This window comes from Ciconia boyciana, chromosome 4 (assembly GCF_034638445.1).
Source record: "Ciconia boyciana chromosome 4, ASM3463844v1, whole genome shotgun sequence".
In the NCBI taxonomy this organism is placed as follows: domain Eukaryota; kingdom Metazoa; phylum Chordata; class Aves; order Ciconiiformes; family Ciconiidae; genus Ciconia; species Ciconia boyciana.
In genome coordinates this window covers 13,778,515-13,800,745 of record NC_132937.1, presented here as the reverse complement: position 1 = coordinate 13,800,745, position 22,231 = coordinate 13,778,515, and the positions used below count along the sequence as shown (strand labels likewise).

At 41.5% G+C, this 22,231-nt stretch overlaps 1 protein-coding gene across 2 annotated transcripts in view; it reads left to right on the top strand.

Annotated features, from left to right (window-relative positions):
* The window catches only part of LOC140651140 (ras GTPase-activating protein 1-like), a 110,313-nt gene that overhangs the window by 25,182 nt on the left and 62,900 nt on the right, over positions 1 to 22,231 (top strand). For both annotated transcript variants that reach the window (XM_072860276.1, XM_072860275.1), the window contains exons 5-8: positions 6,034 to 6,151; positions 8,028 to 8,059; positions 9,917 to 9,969; positions 10,697 to 10,847. In XM_072860276.1, coding sequence (XP_072716377.1) covers positions 6,034 to 6,151; positions 8,028 to 8,059; positions 9,917 to 9,969; positions 10,697 to 10,847 — 354 coding nt within the window. The remainder of the gene's footprint in view (positions 1 to 6,033; positions 6,152 to 8,027; positions 8,060 to 9,916; positions 9,970 to 10,696; positions 10,848 to 22,231) is intronic.

The following is a 22,231-nucleotide window of genomic DNA, read 5'->3' as shown; positions in this document are numbered from 1 at the left end:
GAAGAAATATAATTACTAATTGTCTCTATGAGATGGTACCCGAAGTAAAGTAATGGCATCAGTACTGAGACCAAATAGCAGATTAAGCTCAAGGCCAGTGTTTTAATAATAAATCTCCCAGGCAAAACACCACTAAACACTACAGAGCGCAGCAAACTGCAAAAGCCAAAACCAGCCCCCCCGCCCCCCCCCCCCCCCGGTGGGATGGGGGAGAGAATAGGAAGAGGAAAAGTATGAAAACTTGTGGGTTGAGATAACAACAGTTTAATAATTGGGGGGAAAAAAAATTGTAATGAAAAGGAAAACAAGAAGAGTGAGAGAGGAACAAAACCCAGAAAAAAACCCCAAGTAATGCAACCGCACCACCACCCCTTATTCTGTACCATCTACCACCTATACCATTCTATACCATCATGCCCAGGTCCTACTCTAATACATTCCAATTAGTCACCACCACTTTTCCTGTCTTTTGATATATACACACAGCTATCATTCCCTTGGTCCATGGGCCATCCCTCTAAAATGTCCGTTGAGGTCATTTAGTCCATGACCTTGGGCTCCATCTGTCATAACAGTCCTTCAGGGCAGGAGAGAGGGTGTGTGGTGTTGGCTTCAGCATGCAACAATCCAGTTCTGGTTCCATCACCGCTGCACTTTGCTTGGTTTCAGCAAAGTTCCTTCTTCATTAATCTGGGAGATTCTCACTGAAATACCATTGATATGGCATATGGCGACCATAAAAGTGATGACATACAGTATTATATAGCAATTACCATCATACCATTTAGTTCATTGGCTATTCTCACCCAAAATCAAATCCCCTTGAGGTACACAGCGGACTTCCCCATCCTTTCCCATTACCCACCAAGTGCACCCAGGTCCTTGAGCAAAAGCAATCCCACAAATGGGCTTGCCTTTGCCTGAGGCAGGAGTAACCCAGAATGTCTTCCCCAGCATGTTTTTTATGTGCACTACAGGGACTTTATCTCCTTCTACAGTGCGTAACAGTTTTGATTGGGCAGGGCCAGCTCGATTGACAGATCCCCTAGTGTTGACTAACCAGGTGGCCTTTGCTAAATGTGTATCCCAATGTTTGAATGTCCCACCACCCCTTGCTCTCAGCGTAGTCTTTAGCACTCCATTGTATCGTTCCATTTTCCCAGGGGCTGGTGCATGATAGGGGATGTGATATACCCACTCAATGCCATGCTCTTTGGCCCAGGTGTCTATGAGGTTGTTTCGGAAATGAGTCCCCTTGTCTGACTCAATTCTTTCTGGGGTGCCATGTCGCCATAGGACTTGCTTTTCAAGGCCCAGGATAAGTGTTCCGGGCGGTGGCATGGGGCACAGGATATGTTTCCAGCCATCTGGTGGTTGCTTCCACCATTGTAAGCACATAGCGCTTGCCTTGGCGGGTTTGTGGGAGTGTGATATAATCGATCTGCCAGGCCTCCCCATATTTATATTTCAGCCATTGCCCTCCATAGCAGAGAGGCTTTAACCGCTTGGCTTGTTTAATTGCAGCGCATGTTTCACATTCATGGATAACCTGTGCAATAGTGTCCATGGTCAAGTCCACCCCTCGATCACGAGCCCATCTCTATGTTGCATCTCTTCCTTGATGGCCTGAGGGGTCGTGGGCCCACAGAGCTATAAAGAATTCACCCTTATGTTGCCAGTCCAGATCCACCTGAGCCACTTCAATCTTAGCAGCCTGATCCACCTGCTGGTTGTTTTGATGTTCCTCAGTGGCCTGACTCTTGGGTACATGAGCATCTACGTGATGTACTTTTAGAAGCAGGTTCTCTACCCAGATGGGTTTGCCTCTGCGCTGCCAATTGTTTTGCTTCCATTGCTGTAACCCAGGGCCCACAGGGCATTTGCCACCATCCATGAGTCAGTATAGAGATAGAGCACTGGCCACTTGTCTCGTTCAGCAATGTCTAAAGCCAGCTGGATGGCCTTTATTTCTGCAAATTGGCTTGATTCATCTTCTCCTTCAGCATTTTCTACAACTTGTCATATAGGACTCCATACAGCAGCTTTCCATCTCCGATGCTTTCCTACAATACGACAGGACCCATCAGTGAACAGGGCATATTGCTTCTCATTTTCTGGTAGTTTATTGTACAGTGGGGCCTCCTCAGCAGGCGTCACCTCCTCCTCTGGTGATATTCCAAAATCTTTGCCTTCTGGCCAGTCCATAATTACTTCCAAGATCCCTGGGCGATCCCTTCCAAGATCCCTTCCAAGATCCATGCCAAGTCCATGGCAAATGGTAGGGCTGTGTTTCCACCCCTGGGGCAGTCGATTCCAGGTGTACTGAACGCCCCTCCAAGTGAAAGCAAACTGTGGCCTGCACTCTGCTGCCAAAGGGACTGAGAAAAACGCATTAGTGATATCACTTGTAGCATACCATTTGGCTGCTTTTGACTCCAGTTTGTACTGAAGTTCCAGCACGTCTGGCACGGCAGCACTCAGCGGTGGCATGACTTCATTCTGGCCACGATAGTCTACTGTTAGTCTCCACTCATCTCCATTAGACTTTTGCACTGACTATATAAGACTGTTAAAAGGTGAACGAGTCTTACTGATCACTCCTTGGCTCTCCAGTCGATGAATCAGCTTATGGATGGGAATCGGGGAGTCTCGGTTGGTACGATATTGCCTCCGGTGCACTGTTGTGGTAGCAATTGGCACCTGTTGTTCTTCGACCCTCAGCAACCCCACAACAGAAGGGTCCTCTGAGAGACCAGGCAAGGTGGACAGCTGTTTAATTTCCTCCATCTCCAAGGCAGCTATACCAAAAGCCCACCGGTACCCTTTTGGGTCCTTGAAATACCCTCTCCTGAGGTAGTCTATGCCAAGGATGCACGGAGCCTCTGGGCCAGTCCCAATGGGGTGCTTTTGCCACTCATTCCCAGTTAGGCTCACTTTGTCCTCCAATACAGTTAGCTGTTGGGATCCCCCTGTCACTCTAGAAATACAGATGGGTTCTGCCCCTGTATAGCTTGATGGCATTAGGGTGCGCTGTGCACCGGTGTCTACTAGAGCCTCATACTCCTGTGGGTCTGATGTGCCAGGCCATCGAATCCACACTGTCCAGTAAACCCAGTTGTCCCTTTCCTCCACCTGGCTGGAGGCAGGGCCCCCCTAGTCCTGGTCATAGTATTCATTACCTACTTCTTGTACATATGAGTCCACTGTTGGACCGTCTCCGTCTTTCCAGGTCAGTATTGCCAATGAGTTGGTACATGACAATGGTGCCCTCCGTACCAAATTCTGCCACATGGGTCGTGTGCACCAGACTTCATCTGGATCTTTGGATAACTGCTCGTTGTCCAGGTCACTATAAACCACTTGCAGCACAGCTAATTCCCTCAGGTACTGGATAGCTCTCTCCATGGTGGTCCATTTGCCTGGGCGATATATAACATCTTCCTTGAAGGGATATCTTTCCTTCATAGCTGACAGGAGCCGCCTCCAGGGGCTGAGGACTTGTGCCCCTTTTCCAATCGCTTTGTGAATGCCCCCTTCCCTAGAAAGGGATCCCAGCTGTTTGGCTTCCTTACCCTCTATTTCCAGGCTACTGGCCCTGTTATCCCAGCATCGGAGCAGCCAGGTGACAACATGCTCGCCTGGACGATGGCTGAAATCTCTTCGCATATCTCACAGCTCAGTCAGGGATAGGGATCGGGTGGTTTCCATCTCATCCATGAGTTCTTCCTCTTCCTCTCCTTGTGATGGCCCTGCTTTTTCATCCTCCCTTTCTAAACGAGCTGACTTTTGTTTCCAAGATTTCTTCTTGTGTATAGGGGCGACTGATACTGACACGGGTTGGTTCCCTGATTCAGCCGCAGTGCCTGTTGCAGGGGGGGTTGGAGTAACCGCAGTATCTGTCGCCGAGGTTGGAATAGCCGTAGTGGCTGTTGCCAAGGGGGTTGGAGTAGCCGTGGTGCCTGTTGCAGGTGGGTTTGGAGTAGCCGTGGTGCCTTTCGTTTTGTCACCGGATCCGGAGACCTTCTCTTTCCCTTGAGGGTTCTGAGTAGTGTTGAGCAGGGCTCAGTAGGCATGGGCCAGGCCCCAGCACGTTGCAGTGATTTGTGTGTCTCTGGAATTGCCAGGGTGACAGCATACTTTTTCCAAATAGTCTACTAGTTTTTCAGGATTCTGCACTTGTTCAGGGGTGAAGTTCCAAAACACTGGAGGTGCCCACCATCTTAGGCATTTGCCCATGCTATCCCACACACCTTGCCACTCATAACTATCCGGCCTTGGGGCAGATCTCTGGATTATATTCTTAAATTTCTTTTTAACCTTAGACAAAACCGAAACAATATTCCCAAGCAATACCAATAGATGTATCTTAACTACCCAAGGATGTTCAAGATACTGAAAAGTTACTGTAACGAAGCAGGAAACATTGTAGAAGAAAGTAGTGAAGGTACAATTCTGCATTTCCTCCATAAAAAACCTCTCAGAGGAAGAAGTATAATTGCTAGTTGTTTCCATGAGGTGGTACCCAACTTACAGTAATGGCTTTAGTACAAAACTCAGATACCAAATTATACTCAAGGCCACTGTTTTAATAACAAATCTCCCAGGCAAAACATCACTAATCATAGCAGAGCACAGCAAACTGCAAAAACCAACACCGATCTTTAACATGTACAGCAAAAAAATGAGCATGGTGCAGATCAGGTAACCCAATATTGAGAACAGATGAATCAATATCATGGCCTGCAACTACTAACAGATCTAAATTCCTTAATACGCTCTGGTTAATCTGTTATTATCTCAAACCCTTCGAGCCCCATGTTGGGCGCCAAAAAGGGCTGTTGTGGTTTAACCCTAGATGCCAACTAAGCGCCACACAGCTGCTTGCTCGCTTTCCCCACGGGGGGATGGGGGAAGAATTGGAAGAATAAAAATGAGAAAAACTCGTGGGTTGACATAAAGACAGTTTAATAATGAGATAGGAATTTAAAAAAAAAAATTTAAGGGGAAAAAAAAAAACCCAACCAACTAAATGAGAGGAAAATAAAGCCCAAGGAAGATAAGTGATGCAAACGAAAAAATTGCTCACCACCAACTGACCGATGTCTAGCCAGTCCCTGAGCCGTGTCCCCCCCTGCCCACCTCTACCCCCAGTTTTATTGCTGAGTACAATGTCATATGGTGTGGAATATCCCTTTGGTCATTTGGGGTCAGCTGTCCCAACTGTGTCCCCTCCCAGCTTCTTGTGTACCTCCAACCTACTTGCTGGCAGGGCAGCATGAGAAGCAGAGAAGGCCTTGAGTCTTTGTAAGCACTGCTCAGCAGTACGTAAAACATCCCTGTGTTATCAACACTATTTTCAGTACAAATCCAAAACATAGCCCCATACAAACTACTGTGAAGAAATTTAACTCTATCCCAGCCAAAACCAGTACACCTGAGTTTGGGATTATACTTAAGAAATAACTTATACTAACCTTCCAGTAATGAAACTCCCTTGGACATCTTAATGCTTTGTATTTATGCTTTTATTGTAGCTAACTGCATGTCTTTTTGAGGAAGTATTCTATATCTTCTTTTTAGCACTTATCTTCATATGCAAAGACCTAAATAGTAGATATTCCACAGTCTTTATTATACAAAATTAGGTTTTGATAGAAGTATTATTTTCTTAGACTGTTAAGGGAATCTTTGATTGTTTTTACTTGTGTTTAGTATTTGATCCCTGTTGATAAAAGAAGAATGTTACTATTTTTTAATGTTGTTGTGGTGTTTTTTGTTTTATGCGTCCTTAGCACACTTTAAAGTATTTATTAGATTCTAAATGTAAATCAAAGAAGGATAAATATTCATCTATCATAGCTACTTAAACTGTGAAAAATGCACATGGTGTGCTTGGGATACCAGTAAATATATCTTTCATGATCAAATTTCCTCAAATGTTTTGCTGAAACTATGCTCAAGAATTAATTGTGTTTATTAAACTTTATATTATGATTGTACTTCTAACATAAATCTTACTGTAATTCTCTTCAGTTTCCTTAAAGGAGACATGTTTATTGTCCATAATGAATTGGAAGATGGTTGGATGTGGGTTACAAACCTACGGACAGATGAACAAGGTCTTATCGTAGAAGACCTGGTAGAAGAAGTGGTAAGTAATTTTATATTCAAATCTGTTGCAGTACTGAGATTTGATTTTTTTATTATTATTATTAATTGTGTGTGTGCGTGTGTAAGTTAACATTGAAGTAAACCCAAACTAGTGGTGTTTAACTGCCTGATTTTATGTACTTTTCTAAACCTTCTTGCAGTAATTGAATCTGCCAGTTTTTAAATAGTGTAACAAACCTTTAAGTCTAATTTAGTATCAAAACAAAGTACTGTGATCTGGACAGGCTGGATCGATGGGCCGAGGCCAATTATATGAGGTTCAGCAAGGCTAAGTGCAAGGTCCTGCACTTGGGCTACAGCAACCCCATGCAGCGCTACAGGCTTGAGGAAGAGTGGCTGGAAAGCTGCCCAGCAGAGAAGGACCTGGAGGTATTGGTTGACAGCCACCTGAATATGAGCCAGCAGTGTACCCAGGTGGCCAGGAAAGCCAAGAGCATCCTGGCTTGTATCAAAAATAGTGTGGCCAGCAGGACTAGGGAAGTGATTGTGCCCCTGTACTTGGCACTGGTGAGGCTGCACCTCGAATACTGTGTTCACTTTTGGGCCCCTCGCTACAAGAGAGACATTGAGGTGCTGGAGTGTGTCCAGAGAAGGGCAGAGAAGCTGGTGAAGGGTCTAGAGCAGAAGACTTATGAGGAGTGGCTGAGGGACCTGGGGTTGTTTAGCCTGGAGAAAAGGAGGCTGAGGGGAGAGACCTTATTGCTCTCTCCAACTACCTGAAAGGAGGTTGTAGAGAGGTGGGTGTTGGTGTCTTCTCCCAGGTAACAAGTGATAGGACAAGAGGAAATGGCCTCAAGTTGCACCAGGGGAGGTTTAGACTGGATATGAGGAAATTTTACTTCACTGAAAGGGTTATCAAGCATTGGAACAGGCTGCCCAGGGAAGTGGTTGAGTCACCATCCCTGGAGGTATTTATAAGACATGTAGATGTGGTGCTTAGGGACATGGTTTAGTGGTGGACTTGGCAGTGTTAGGTTAATGGTTGGACTGAATAATCTTAAGGGTCTTTTCCAACCTAAACGATTCTGTGATTCTACTTATTCATGTGTTATCCAAACACGTTCATGTGCAAATGAATGATACTGTGAACTTATTAGGCAGTTCCCTAAACTCACCAGTCCTGATAAAGAACTTGCTAGTCATTCAATTGCATTTTTATGTTTGTTTGTTTGCTATGAAACATTCATAAATGTATAGACTGAAATTTTGCACTGTGGTATTTCTTTTTTTTTTTTTTAAGGGCCAAGTGTGGGTTAAGAAGTATATTGATGAGTTAATTATACCTAGAAGGGCTTATGCTAAGTCAGGAAGCTAACCAGGTGTCCTAAAGATAATTGAATTACTGCAGGAGAAGAGATGATTTAATGGACAAAACCCACCCCACCCTCCCACATGCTTTTTTTAAAAGAAGTTCACCATTTCTTTGGAGTCCTGATGATGTTTGCTTTGCAGCATATATATTTTGCTATTAGTAGAGTTTGCTTCACCTGTTTCTCACATCTATATTAGGATCTGAATGCCTAAATTGAAATGGCAGTGTTAGAGTATCTAACTGTAGATTTCTGCATTAGTGGTTGAAGTTCAGGAAAGTTGAGATTTAAGTTACCACATGTAAAGAAGGACTTGAAGAGTGACAGAAACAATCTTTTGAAATCATGTGTTATGGCTGGATTTCCACTTAGTGAATGAAGTTGAAAACCTCTTTACATGAACTGTGCAATAAGCCATCTAGTTCAAAAATGTCTTGGACTTCTTAGTGATCTTTATTTTTACAAAAGGTCTTAACCTATGAAGTTTACTTTTCTAAACTCAAGCATACTGTTGTCATACACTTAATATGTTAATTCTCCTATTAGGGAAGAGAAGAAGATCCACATGAAGGCAAAATGTAAGGATTTTTGTTTTGTTATTAAAAGCAATTAATAAAATAACTGTTTGTAAACTTTAGCTATGAGACTGGGAAGGTGAACCAAAGCTGTGTGTACTTGTTTTTAGATCTTAAGACTTTTCTTCTATACTGGCTGTTGAAGATGCATAGGTAATTGACATGAAGTCTTGTATTAGTTATGCCTAATGTTAATGGGTTTTGCAGTGATAAAGTCTTGGATGAGTCTCTGTGTGAGCACTGTACCCAGAATATGTACAATGGAGGGTGTGGTGTTTTGTGATTTGTGGGGGTTTTTTTATACACATACAGTTTGCCTTAGAGGTAACCTTTTTTCAGGTCTGCTCAGCTCTAAATGCAGGAAAGGGAACTAAGTGTCATTAGAGGAATGATAGCATAATAGTAACACTTTCTCTGTATTAGCCTCATGTGCTAACACTGAAAGCAAAAACCAGGAGATTATAGAATAATCTGTTTGCAGTGAATTCCAACTTGTTAAATACTTTAAAAAACCCAAAACCTAATACAATGAACAATGAATTGATATTATGGGAAACTGTTTATTGTTATATTATTTTTCAGTAGTAAAGATCAGTAGCAAATGAAAGTTACAGAAAACGTCTAGTAGCTAGGTAACTTCATCTGTACTCCATTTGCTTGCTATAATTGCAGCTGCTGCTTCCTGTATTTATTGCCCAGTTTGCAGTCTCCAAAGGACTGATGATTGAAGAAGGCATTTCTTGTTTGTTTGTTTGGGTGGTTTTTTGTTTGTTTTTAATTTTTTTTTAATAGGGGAAAGAAAATCATTGGTGTGTGGCTTCAGTTTACTGGTCCCCAATGTTCTGCTAGTCAGTTTGTTATAGCAGCATAACAGTAGTAGGGATGCCTTCAAATACAGGAACTCTTTCTTTTTTTTTTTTATTTTTTTTAATTTTTTTTGACAAAGTAGTTTGTAGCAGATTCTTAGAGCTTTGACACTGTCAGTCCCTTTACTCATGCTGCTCAGAGGATTCCAGGGGAGGCAGGGATTTCTGTGAATATTCCAGTAGCCAGAGATTGTCCTGTAAAGGTAATATAGAAAGCAAGTTAGAACTAGAGCTCTTTTCTTGATGTGTAAGAGAGTCTTTCTTTTACACACTTACACACACACGTGTGCATGCACACACACTCCGCAATGAAAGGCCATATTTCTATCTTTACTTTGAAGGACAGGATGAGCTCTTAAGATGTAGCGTGTGGTGTGCCACATGTAAACTGAATAGCCATGCAATGTCAAGCTGTTTCCTATAATCATAAGGTATCAGGTTGAGACTGGACAGATTGCTGTATTTTTTAGGATGATGCTCTGATGCAGGACTCTGTGGAAGATGCAAGTTGTCAGATTAAAGCAATTCATATTCAATAGTCTAACAAAGCTAGGTTTTATTTCCTCAGTTTCTAGCAAAATTTTATTTTAGTTATTCTGTACAGTATTTAACTTTCACTAATCTCTTTGTTTGGGCTTTGTGTTTCACACTTCAAATAAATTGTTATCTGAGACTGACTTCAAATATGCCTGTCAAACAATGCCTTTTCATCTCTAAACACACTCGAACATCTACTTTGTGTTGGACGCTTGTATTGAAATGAGTTTGTTTATATAGCTGTAGATATTTATTTTTCATTCTGTTGGTAGAAAACCAGAATCGCTGAGTAACATAAAGGTTGCTTATAATAATCTATATGTACTAGATTTTTAAAAATAAAGATTAATTCATAGGTGCCAGAGATTAATTCATAGATGTCAGAGCCTTAGATATCACAACAACTAAAAAAGAGAGCTGATAGTCTTGCTTTCTAAATTTTCTTTTCATCTTTAAGATGGTTCCATGGGAAGATCTCCAAACAAGAGGCTTACAGTTTGCTGATGACAGGTACTTGTATTTCAGATGGAAATACAGTGGTAGTGGAATGACGCAAAGTAATCCTTTTTATAACAGGCTGCAGCAAAACCTGTTTTTTCTGTATGAACATATGAGCATCAGACCTGTGGTTGCTACTACATTTGAAAAAAAACCTCATGGCTGAGCACTGAGTATTTTTTTTTATGTTCTCAAGTACAGTTAGTTTCATAATTCTAATTGAAATAGTTAATTTTTTTTAATTTTTGTAATATGTATAAATATAAAATATCTTGGGCTTCATCAAAATGCTGAGGAGAAAATACTGTTATGTACTTATGGGAGAATGTATTATAAACTTTTTTTTAGTCCCCTCAGAGGAAATAATTTTTAAAATGAAAACATCAAGATTTCTGACTCATTTAAGGTATGTTATTTGACAGTATATGAGAACAAAAATCTTTAGGTTTTTTGAAAACATTGTCAAACCTCCCACACACACCATATGCTCTTGTAAAGAGGTGGCAAAAGTGGGGATAGGTTGTCAGCTACAGCCAAATGATTTTGCGTTAACTTTGGCAGTTTAGTACTACTTCATCCCATTTGGGTGAAGAACAAGGATTGCTGTTGGAACTTATTAGACTTTCTCCTTTAAGTGTGCAATTCTTACTAATTTGTACAGGAAGAGCTTTGATAAGAGCTCATAAATGACACTAAGATAAGTAACAGTGAATAATACTGTATTATGATATCTTTTCAGTTGGTCAGGTGTGCAGTTTTCTTGTGAGGCCTTCAGATAATACACCTGGTGATTATTCACTTTATTTTCGGACCAGTGAAAATATTCAGCGTTTTAAAATATGTCCAACATCAAGCAATCAGTTTATGATGGGAGGCAGATATTATAATAGGTAAGTTTTAATAGTTGTGTGTATTTTATACTTCTCTAAAGAATTTGTATAATGTATTGCTGATAACTTACTGATATGATCATAAGATTTCAGTATTTCTTAAGAATATACTAAGAGTTTTAACTAACTTGCTTTGTGCTTAGTTACAACTAACTACTTTCTAAAAGCCTTCAAAAGCTTAAGTGTAACTTCTTTCTTTTGAATTATTTTTCTCCTTCTGTAAATTATTTTCTTCACCCTATAAATTGGATTATGACATGTAATTAGGAGAATGCTGTGTTGTCTTGGAAGCTACTATTTATAATAGGGAGTTTTGTGTATATGAAAGGTGAAAATTAAAATGTTAGTTTTATCAGAGACATTCAGTAGGGATTTTAAAGTATAAATAATAGAAATGGGTATTGACAAGAAAGGGAAAAATGATCTTCATTGTTGAAAAAAGTCATTAAATTAATCACCTTAAAACATGTGAATGATATTTTGATCAGAAGTGCAGATCACTTAATTTAGAGTGATGAAACTTGGGATGGGTTTGTTTTGCCATAGGTATAAAAATATGGTAATATGTACAAAAAGAAATGACAAGAGATAAGTTTTCTCTTTCATGGGAGAAGCTATCAGTACAGCTCCATCCTTGAATCTGTGACAACTCTATGAATAAGATTATCAAGACTTCTCAGTAGTGAAAACTCACCTTTCTCTTTTAATTGAGGCCATTGCCTGTCACATAATCAGAAATTTTCCAGACTTGTTCACCTAGAACTAGGGCATTCTTCATCCCAATAGAGAATTTCTCTCACTTCCAGCTTGGCTTCTGAGTTGGGTAGAGATCCAGCAGCTGGTGTGTCTGAGAAAATGTCAAGGTCTCCTAACTAAGAAGTTCAGTAGACTTCTTCATATGATTTCAAATGGACCATGGTTTGAGACTAAGCAATTGGAACCTTATTAACCTATGTATATCCCACACACAGGCTGCTTGACTATCTTCTACATTAATCAGTCTGGCCTCCAGACATCCTCATTGAAAATCAAGCTAGCTGCAGTGTCAGCCTTTGATGAAGGTAAATCTTCTTTTGCCCATTCTCTAGTTACATGGCTTATTAGGAGGATGATAGGCTGAAAGCCCACACCCTAGGTGATGTCAAACTAATTAGCAAACTAGTGGAAGTCTTATTAGTTTCAAATGGCTTTACAACATTAGATAGTATAGCTCCAGAAGCTTACTGCAATAAGTTATTACTTTAGGAAATTAATTTCCCACTGCTGGATTCACTTGAAGTTTATATATAAAATACACTTACCTAGAGAAGATTCTTTCCTTGACATTGGATGGAAAACAAGATTAAAAGATTAAGCATCACTAAGTTATGATAATATGCTTTTAGAGGGTTTTTTTGAATATTTTGGTACCTAGGTTGCAAAGATCCTCCTCGGTGAAAGAGAACTGCTTGGCTTTGAAAGGCTTCTAGTTTTAGTTGAATGTTTTGGGGAATTACTAATATACTGCTAGGCTCAAATTCTGTCTAAGTTAGTATTTACTGAAAGTTGATAAACTTCATGGAAGTTCAAACAGTATGTAATGCAGGATAATAAGGATGCAAAATGAAGGTGGTAACTGCCCCAAATTACTTACCATAAGATGTACTGCAGAGGGCAATAAATAAGAAGCAGGAAAAAAGGAATAACTTTCTGTGGGCTTTTTGATTCTTGTACTGGTTTATTTGTTATGGACACTGGAAGAAAGAAGTCTTTAAATATATGAAGACTAAGGTGGATTGTTGTATGGAACAATCAGGAGTGGCTGAAAAGCATCAAACGGCATTGAATCCAGAATAGAAACATAGGAAGTATGAATTTATGCAAGATAATGAAATGATTTATGAGCATTTCTTGGGGCAGAGAGAACATCTGTTTTTCTTCTTTATAACTTATCTAAAAATGTAGAGTTTGTCTTCAAGGTGAAAAACTAGAGGTTGAAGAAGTGCTGCTTGTTTAAATGCATCTGTTAAACAGTTTTCATTAATCTTTTTAATAATAAGCTATTTAAATGCTCTGAAGGTATCTGCTTTATATCTGATACTAGTATTAGACTGGAAATTTAAAAAAAATTATCCTTGATAGTAGTGTTGTTTCTCTTAATATTCTTCTCTTGCTGTTTTAGTGATTGTAAGTGGGATTAAAAAAATGGATAAAATAAAGCCAATCTGTTCTTTGTTTGCAGAGTATTGATTACAGTTATAGTCACATATATTATAGACCAAGATTTTCCATACAAAAGTAAGAGCCTGAAGAATAGTAAGGAAACCAACTCCAAAGTTGAATATTGTTTTATTTCCCAGGTAATTTGAATATCCAGACATGGGACTGGAATGTCTGCAACTTATATAAGCAATGCTACGTCTCTGCCTATATTCCAAAAGCAAGCCAGAACTATTCTGGGTGATCATGGGGAAAAATTCCTGGGTACATCTCGGGAACCTAGTGTTCTGTGATGTGTAGGAAGACTACTTTTTCCACTAACCTTTTCCCTTTGCATTTTCTCCCACCATTCTGTATATAAATTGCTCAAAACTTCTATTGATGAGTATAACTAACAGACTGTATTTACACTCTCTCATATGGAGGTCTGCTTTCATTATTTCTTATTCTTATATCATCTCTACAAAACAGCCAATCTGTAGTCTTTTAGTTCTCTATTTGAAGGTCCTAATATATAAGAAATGTTAAATACATATTGAGTGAATTGTTTTGATTATATAATGAAATAGTATTTTCCCATGGACTTCAGTAAAGCATGTAACTTCTGTGATTTTTCTTTTTATTCCATGGATAAGATAGACAGGTGACTACTGGAGTAATATCTACTCTTTCATGTAATAATTGGCAAAGTCTGTTCAGGGGAGGGGTGGTGGTAGTGTGACTTTACTAACTGTGTATCATGAAATCTCAAACAGAAAATATATGCTTACTAGCCTGTGGCCACACCATCCTGAATGTGCTCTGTTTCATCTCATCTCAGAAGCTAAGCAGCATTGGGCCCAGTTAGTACTTGGATGGGAGACTGCTTGGGAATACTGAGTCCAGGTGTTGTAGGCTTCTAGCAAAGGGCCATGAAGATGATGAAGGGATCAGAGTATCTGTTATATGAGGACAGGTGGAGAGAGCCGGGACTGATCAGCTTTGAGAAGAGAAGGTGAAGTCTTATCACTGTGTATAAATATCTGATGGGAGGGAGCAAAGAAGAGAGAGACAGATTCTTTTTAATGGTGGCCAGTGACAGAAAAGAGGCAGTGGGCACAAACTGAAATACAGAAAATTCCATCTGAACACAAACCACCAAACCACTTTTTTTTTTTTTTTTTCCTACTGTGAGGGTGATTGAACACTGGAAGAGGGTGCCCAAAGAGGTTGTGGAGTCTCCATCCTTACAGATACTCAAAACATGACTGAACAAGGTCCTAAGCAATCTGTTCTTGTTAACCCTCCTTTGAGGTGGGGACTTGAACTAGATGATCTCGGAGGTCCCTTCCAACCTCAACTATTCTGTGAATAACTTGCATGTTTTACAGGGTTTTTTGGTTTTGTTGTTTTTGTTGTGAGGTTGGTTTTTTTTCCCGATGTGGTATTTTGGTGGGGGGGTGGTGTGTTGATGTGTGGCTCTTTTGTTTGGGGGAGGTGTGTTTGTTTGGGGGTTTTTAATTTAGAATAGTTTCAGTTGGAAGGGACCTACAACGATCATCTAGTCCAAAACTTAAAGCGTATTACTAAAGGCATTGTCCACTGACAGGCATGGGGCATTAACCACCTCTCTAGGAAGCCTGTTCCAGTGTTTGACCACCCTCTCGGTAAATAAATGTTTCCTAATGTCAAGTCTGAACCTCCCTTGGTGCAGCTTTGAGCCATTCCCATGTGTCCTATCACTGGATACCAGGGAGAAGAGATCAGCACCTCCCTCTCCACTTCCCCTCCTCAGGAAGCTGTAGAGAGCAATGAGGTCGCCCCTCAGCCTCCTTTTCTCCAAACTAGACAAACCCAGTGTCCTAAGCTGCTCCTCATAGGACATGCCTTCCAGCCCTTTCACCAGCTTTGTTGCCCTCCTCTGGATGCATTCAAGGACCTTCACATCCTTCTTAAATTGTGGGGCCCAAGACTGCACACAATACTCAAGGTGAGGCTGCACCACTGCTAAATACAGAGGGATAATCACCTCTTTTGACCAGCTGGTGTTTGCATCCCAGGATGTGGTTTGCCCTCTTTGCTCCCAGGGCAGACTGCTGACTCATGTTGAGCCTCCTGTCAACCAGCACCCCCAGATCCCTTTCTGCAGGGCTGCTCTCCAGCCACTCCTCTCCCAATTTATGCTTGTGCCCAGTGTTACTCCATCCCAGGTGCAGAATCTTGTCCCTTGAGAGAGTCAACAGCACCTCCCAGTTTAGTATCATCAGCAAACTTGCTAATGGTGCATTCAACTCCTACATCCAGATCATTGATAAAAATATTGAACAGGCCCTAGAATTGCACCCTGAGGAACACCACTGGTGACCGGTCGCCAGCCAGATGAAGCCCCATTCACTACAACCCTTTGAGCCCTGCCCTTCAGCCAGTTCTTCACCCAGCGCACCATGAACCTGCTCATCCCACAGTTAGACAACTTGTCCAGGAGGATGCTGTGAGGGACAATATCAAAAGCCTTACTAAAATGCAGAAAAACTACATCCACCGCCTTCCCTTCATCCACTAGGTGGGTGACCTTATCATAGAAGGATATCAAAGTAGTTAAACAGGACTTTCCCTTTGTGAACCCATGTTGACTGTGCCTGATGATCGCATTGTCCTTTTAATGCCTTTCAATAGCATCCAGTGTCAACTTCCCAATAATTTTTCCAGGTACAGAAGTTAGACTAACAGGTCTGTGGTTTCCTGGGTCTTCCCTCATGCCCTTCTTGTAAATTGGAATAACATTGGCTAGCTTCCAGTCAGCGGGGACCTCCCCAGGCTCCCAAGACCTTTGGTAGATGATTGAGAGGGGTCCTGCCATAACATCCGCTAGCTCCTTCAGTACTCTGGGATGAATCCCATCAGGCCCCATGGACTTGTGAACATTCAGCTGATACAGCTGGCCCCTTACAATTTCAGCATCCACAAATGGAAAGGCACTGTTCCCACACTCGTGGTCCTCCAACTCAGGGGACCGGGCAGCCCAAGGTCTATCAATATTATTAAAGACTGAGGCAAAAAAAGCATTGAATGCCTCCACTTTTTTCTTCATCCCTATTAGTCAGATGACAATCTTCAACAAGTATTGGTGCAATGTTTTCCTTAGACCTCCTCTTGCTATTAACATACTTAAAAAAGCCCTTCTTGTTATCTGAAACAACGCTGGCCAGTTTCAACTCTAGTTGAGCTTTGGCCTTTCACGTCTTCTCCCTGCATATATGAATCACATCTCTGTACTCTTCCTGCGAAGTCTGACCTTGCTTCCAGAGATCATACAATTTCTTTTTCCTCCTGAGTTCCAAGAGGGGTTCCCTGTTCAGCCAAGCTGGTCTTCTGTCCCACTTGCTTGACTTAGGACACAATGGCGTTGCCTGGTCCTGTGCTTCTAAAAGGTGGTTCTTAAAGAGAGACCAGCTCTCATGGACCCCTAAGCCCTCAAAAGCAGATTCCCAAGGGACACTGCTAAGTACCTCCCTGAATAGCTTAAAGTTTGCTCTCTTGAAGTCCAGGGTAGCAACTCTGCTGACCTTTTTTCTCATTACACTGAAAATTTTAAACTCAACCATTTCCTGATCACTGTGGCCAAGACAGCCACCTACCATCACATCTCCCACGAGTCCTTCTCTATTCACAAACAACAAGTCTAGGAAGGCACCTTTCCTAGTTGGCTCACTGAGTACCTGTGACAAGAAGTTATCATCTTCCACAAACTTCAGGGATTTCCCAGACTTGCTTGTCCCAGCAGTACGGTATTCCCAGTTGATGCCTGGGAAGTTGAAATCTCCCATAAGGACCAGGGCTACCGATCCAGAGATTTCTCCTAATTGCCTATAGAATAACTCATCAGTGCTAACATCCTGGCTGGGCGATTGGTAGTAGACACCCACTACGACATCTCCTTTGTTTTCCATCCCCTTAATCCTCACCCAGAGGCTCTCAACCACATCATCCCTCACTGTAAGGGCTGTACAGTCACACCTCTCCCTTACATATGGTGCAACTCCTCCACCATCTCGCCTGCTCTGCCTATCCCTCCTGAACAGCCTGTAGCCCTCCATCCCAGCACTCCGGTCGTGGGACTCATTCCACCAAGTCTCACTAATACCAATGACATCATAGCTCTGGGAACTGACCAACACTTCCATTTCATCTGGTTTGTTTCTCATACTGCGTGCATTGGTGTACAAGCATTTCAGATGTGCTCCTAAGCCCTCCGTGCTCCCAGGAGCAGCGTAAATGTTCCCACTAGCATTGCCACCCTCAGGCGATGCCATGCCAACCCTTGGCTTACCTTCAGCTCTCCTGTTGGTATCCCCTTCCCCCATCGATTCTGGTTTAAAGCCCTCTCAATCAGTCCTGCCAGCTTATGAGCAAAGAAGTGTTTCCTCCATCAGGACAGGTGGATCCCGTCAGGCCCCAGCATACCTTGTGTCTCAAAGACTCTTCCATGGTTATAGAAACCAAAGTTCTGGTGGAGGCAGCAGTCCTGGAGCGAGGTATTGATGTCTTGGGTTCACCTGTTTCTTCCAAAGCCTCTCCCCATTACTGTGAGGATTGAGGAAAACACTACCTGTGTTTGCTTTTGGAATATAGGCAGAGACGTAGCATTGCTTGTATAGGTTATGGAACTTCCGGTCTCATGTCTGGATATCCAGACTACCTGGGAAATAAAACAATATTTAAATGTAAGATAGTATTTATTAATGCTTCACTTCTGATTTTAGAAAGTGTGGCAGGATAGGCATGCCTATCCTATCGCTTATCTCATGCCCCTTTCTCATCTCCATGTCTTTTCTTTCTGAAATGTAACCTTCCTTAACTGAGAGTTTTCGAAAAACTTGTAAAATTTAGGGGGGAGGCAGCAGCACAGTGTGGTGTATCTGGTGATTCCATGTCAAAGTAGAAGATAACTAATCTCCAGTTGACTGGAGATTAGCAAATGTGACACCCATCTACAAGAAGGGCCGGAAGGAGGACCCGGGGAACTACAGGCCTCTCAGCCTGACCTCGGTACCAGAGAAGCTGATGGAGCAGATCATCCTGAGTGCCATCACATGGCATGTAGAGGATAACCAAGGGATCAAGCCCAGCCAGCATGGGTTCAGGAAATGCAGGTCCTGCTTGACCAACCTGATCTCCTTCTATGATAAGGTGACCCGCCTAATGGATGAGGGGAAGGCTGTGGATGTTGTCTACCTAGACTGTAGTAAAGCCTTTGACACGGTTTCCCACAGCATTCTCCTGGAGAAACTGGCTGCTCATGGCTTGGACGGGTGTACTCTTTGCTGGGTAAAGAACTGGCTGGATGGCCGGGCCCAAAGAGTGGTGGTGAATGGAGTTTACTCCAGTTGGTAGCCGGTCACAAGCGGTGTCCCCCAGGGCTCTGTGTTGGGGCCAGTTCTGTTTAATATCTTTATCAATGATCTGGACAAAGGGATCGAGTGCGCTCTCAGTAAGTTTGCAGATGACACCAAGTTGTGTGGGAGTGTTGATCTGCTTGGGGGTAGGAAGGTTCTACAGAGGGACCTGGACAGGCTGGATCGATGGGCTGGGGCCAATTGTATGAGGTTCAACAAGGCTAAGTGCAAGGTCCTGCACTTGGGCCACAGCAACCCCATGCAACGCTACAGGCTTGGGGAAGAGTGGCTGGAAAGCTGCCTGGCAGAGAAGGACCTGGGGGTGTTGGTTGACAGCCGCCTGAATATGAGCCAGCAGTGTGCCCAGGTGGCCAAGAAAGCCAATGGCATCCTGGCTTGTATCAGAAACAGTGTGGCCAGCAGGACTAGGGAAGTGATTGTGCCCCTGTACTCGGCACTAGTGAGGCCGCACCTCGAATACTGTGTTCACTTTTGGGCCCCTCACTACAAGAGAGACATTGAGGTGCTGGAGTGTGTCCAGAGAAGGGCAGAGAAGCTGGTGAAGCGTCTAGAGAACAAGTCTTATGAGGAGTGGCTGAGGGAACTGGGGTGGTTTAGCCTGGAGAAAAGGAGGCTGAGGGGAGACCTTATTGCTCTCTACAACTACCTGAAAGGAGGTTGTAGAGAGGTGGGTGTCGGTCTCTTCTCCCAAGTAACAAGTGATAGGACAAGAGGAAATGGCCTCAGGTTGCACCAGGGGAGGTTTAGACTGGATATGAGGAAATTTTACTTCACTGAAAGGGTTATCAAGCATTGGAACAGGCTGCCCAGGGAAGTGGTTGAGTCACCATCCCTGGAGGTATTTAAAAGACGTTTGGATGTGGTGCTTAGGGACATGGTGTAGTGGTGGTCTTGGTAGTGTTAGGTTTATGGTTGGCCTCGATGATCTTAAAGGTCTTTTCCAACCTATACGATTCTGTGATAAGAAACATTGACTCAACAGTTATACATTGAACAAGTTTTCAAGTTATCTTTAGTTTGAGAGATGAGACAATTTGAGACTAGAAGATGATTGGAGTTGTTGGAAGCCTTTTTTATTTTAACTGATAAATTAATCCATTTTTTGATAGGCTCAAAAATATGGGCTTAACATGTTAATTCTTTTTCTTTATAATTTAATGACGTATAGATTAGTGTTCTGCTTTCTGGATTCTTCTCTATTTGAGATGTCAGCAGTTGGAATAAGTCTTAATTCACCCGTTAAGTATTAAAATAATGATGCTCCTCATGATGATGAAATACTTTTAAAATTATCCAGGTAGCTAGGATCTGGGCAGCCTAATAAACCCTATGCTAAACATTTTACAATTACTAAAGTAACTATAATGTAGCATTGAGACTCATCTTTATTCCTCTATATCAAACCAAGTTTTAACCATTCATTTTTTTAATTCATACTTATTTATATCTTCCTTTATGTATTTTGTGTAAGTAGGATTTTGTTGCTGTCAGACACTGAAAAGAGTTGTAAACCCTTTTTTCCTGTCCCTTAGATTCTTTTTATGGTCAGTCTGATTTTATGCTTTACATTTTACATGTTAGATCACTTGCAAATTCATTTTCAAGTGTATTTGAAGGTATGTGGTATCTTTCTGTTTGCAGTGTTTGGCTTGTTCAGCCATTTGGGCTGCTTTAGTGGTAAGACAATATACAGTGACCATCTGAGTTGAGTTTGTGTGGGGGAGCTAAAGAAAAAAACCGTTAATCACTCTATCAAGGCATAAAGTTCTAGGCTATATGGTACTCTAACTCCCAAATGAGTTTTCAAATACAACTCAGTTTATTTTTAATCTCATTTTACAAAATTGGAAGAAATCAGGCAATTGTTTCGTATGTTGAGGGATGACTCCTGTTTTTTTAACCAAGGAAGGAGAGGAGACGAGACATTGACAATCAAGGTATTCTTGATTTGATGAATGAGGAAAAAATTATATAAAGCTGCTTTATTATTGATTGCCCTAATAACAAGATGTTGGCAATAGCTGTTCAACATGCAAAATACGAGTGATTATTTTATGCAGTGTGGTAAAGCTTAAATTTTAATGGAGAAAATTGCATATGCATTTTGCATATCAATAAAAATTGAAATTTATTTGATTTTTAGTAATACTGAGAAATTCAAGTCACTTTACAAACCTGAAAAATAAAAATGTTCGTGGGAAGATTCATTGACTTAACAAGTGTACACTAGTTCATAGCTTTAGAAGAATGAGATAGAGAAAAAGCAAATAAAGGTGTCTTTCTATTGTTTTATTTACATGTTTTTATGATCATTTTTATAGTATCCTATATCTTTTGGACAAAATTTTATCCAATTGTAATAGGCCAAAGATCTCATCACTTGTGCCTTATTGATTACATTTGCACACACAGCTAACAGTATATATGAAGTGAGAAAACACATAAAGTATATTTTTGTTCTCCTCTTAAGTACTTAGTTCTTTATTTTCAGGTCAATATTTTGTATATGAACGATTCATCTGTGTTGATGTTAACGTTACTTCTCTTTATTACAGCGTAACTTTCAATAATTGCAAAAATAAGAGCAACTCAAAGATACATTGAATTTTAGCTTGCGTCTGTCACTACTTCTCTCCTGATCCTTCAAAATACAATTTAAACCTGATTCTGGTAATTAGAATGCAAGCTTCCCTGTAGAGGAGTGTTACTGACTGGGTAGTTAATTTAACATGATAGCTCAGTGATTTTGAAGTATAATCTGCATAATCCATGTTACAAAACTTTTTTATTTTCCACTCCTGTATTCCTAGAAAGAAATTGCTTTGCACAGTTTGAAGTATCTCCCATTCCCCTTCCCTAGTTACTCTAGGACTTTGAAAATTATTGCCAATGAAATAGCAATTTTCGGCCTGGTTGGAAAGCTGGGAAATGCACATGCATTACTTGAATGTGGAAAAGGTAGTGTACTCATTTGGCATTGTGGTGGGTTGACCTTGGCTGGCCGCCAGGTGCCCACCAAGCTGCTCTCTCACTCCCCCTCCTCAGTGGGACAGGGGGAGAAAATAAGATGAAAAACTCGTGGGTCGAGATAAAGGCAGTTTAATAAAGAAAAGCAAAGGCTGCACGCAGAAGCAAAGGAAAACAAAAAGATTTATTCTCTACTTCCCATCAGCAAGTGATGTCCAGCCACTTCCTGGGAAGTAGGGCCTCAGTGTGCATAGCGGTAGCTTCACAAGACAAATGCCTTAATAACGAATGCCCCCCCGTCCTCCTTTCTCTTAGCTTTTATTGCTGAGCCATGACATCATATGGTATGGAATATCTCTCTGGTCAGTTGGGGTCAGCTGTCCTGGCTATGTCCCCTCCCAAGATCTTGCCCACCCCCAGCCTGCTGGCCTTTGAGGAGTGGGGTTGAAGAGCCAGCCTTGATGCTGTGTGAGCACTGCTCAGCAGCAGCCAAAACATTGGTGTGTTATCAGCATGGTTCTAGCTACAAATACAGAGCACAGCACTCTGAGGGCTGCTATGGGGAAAGTTAACTCCATCCCAGCCAGACCCAATACAGGCATTTTCAACAACTGATTGAAAATGTTTTGTGGAGTTTAGAATTAATACGTTATGAGTACAGTTCTGTGAATTTTCTTGACTTCAATGTATTAGTAAATTGTTATTCCTGCAAACAAGATTATGATGTTTAACACTTGATTTTTATTATAAATTTGTGAGGAAACGTAGTGTGATTGCATGGAAAAGCAAATTCTCATACAGAGGAAAAACTAACTGGTTTAA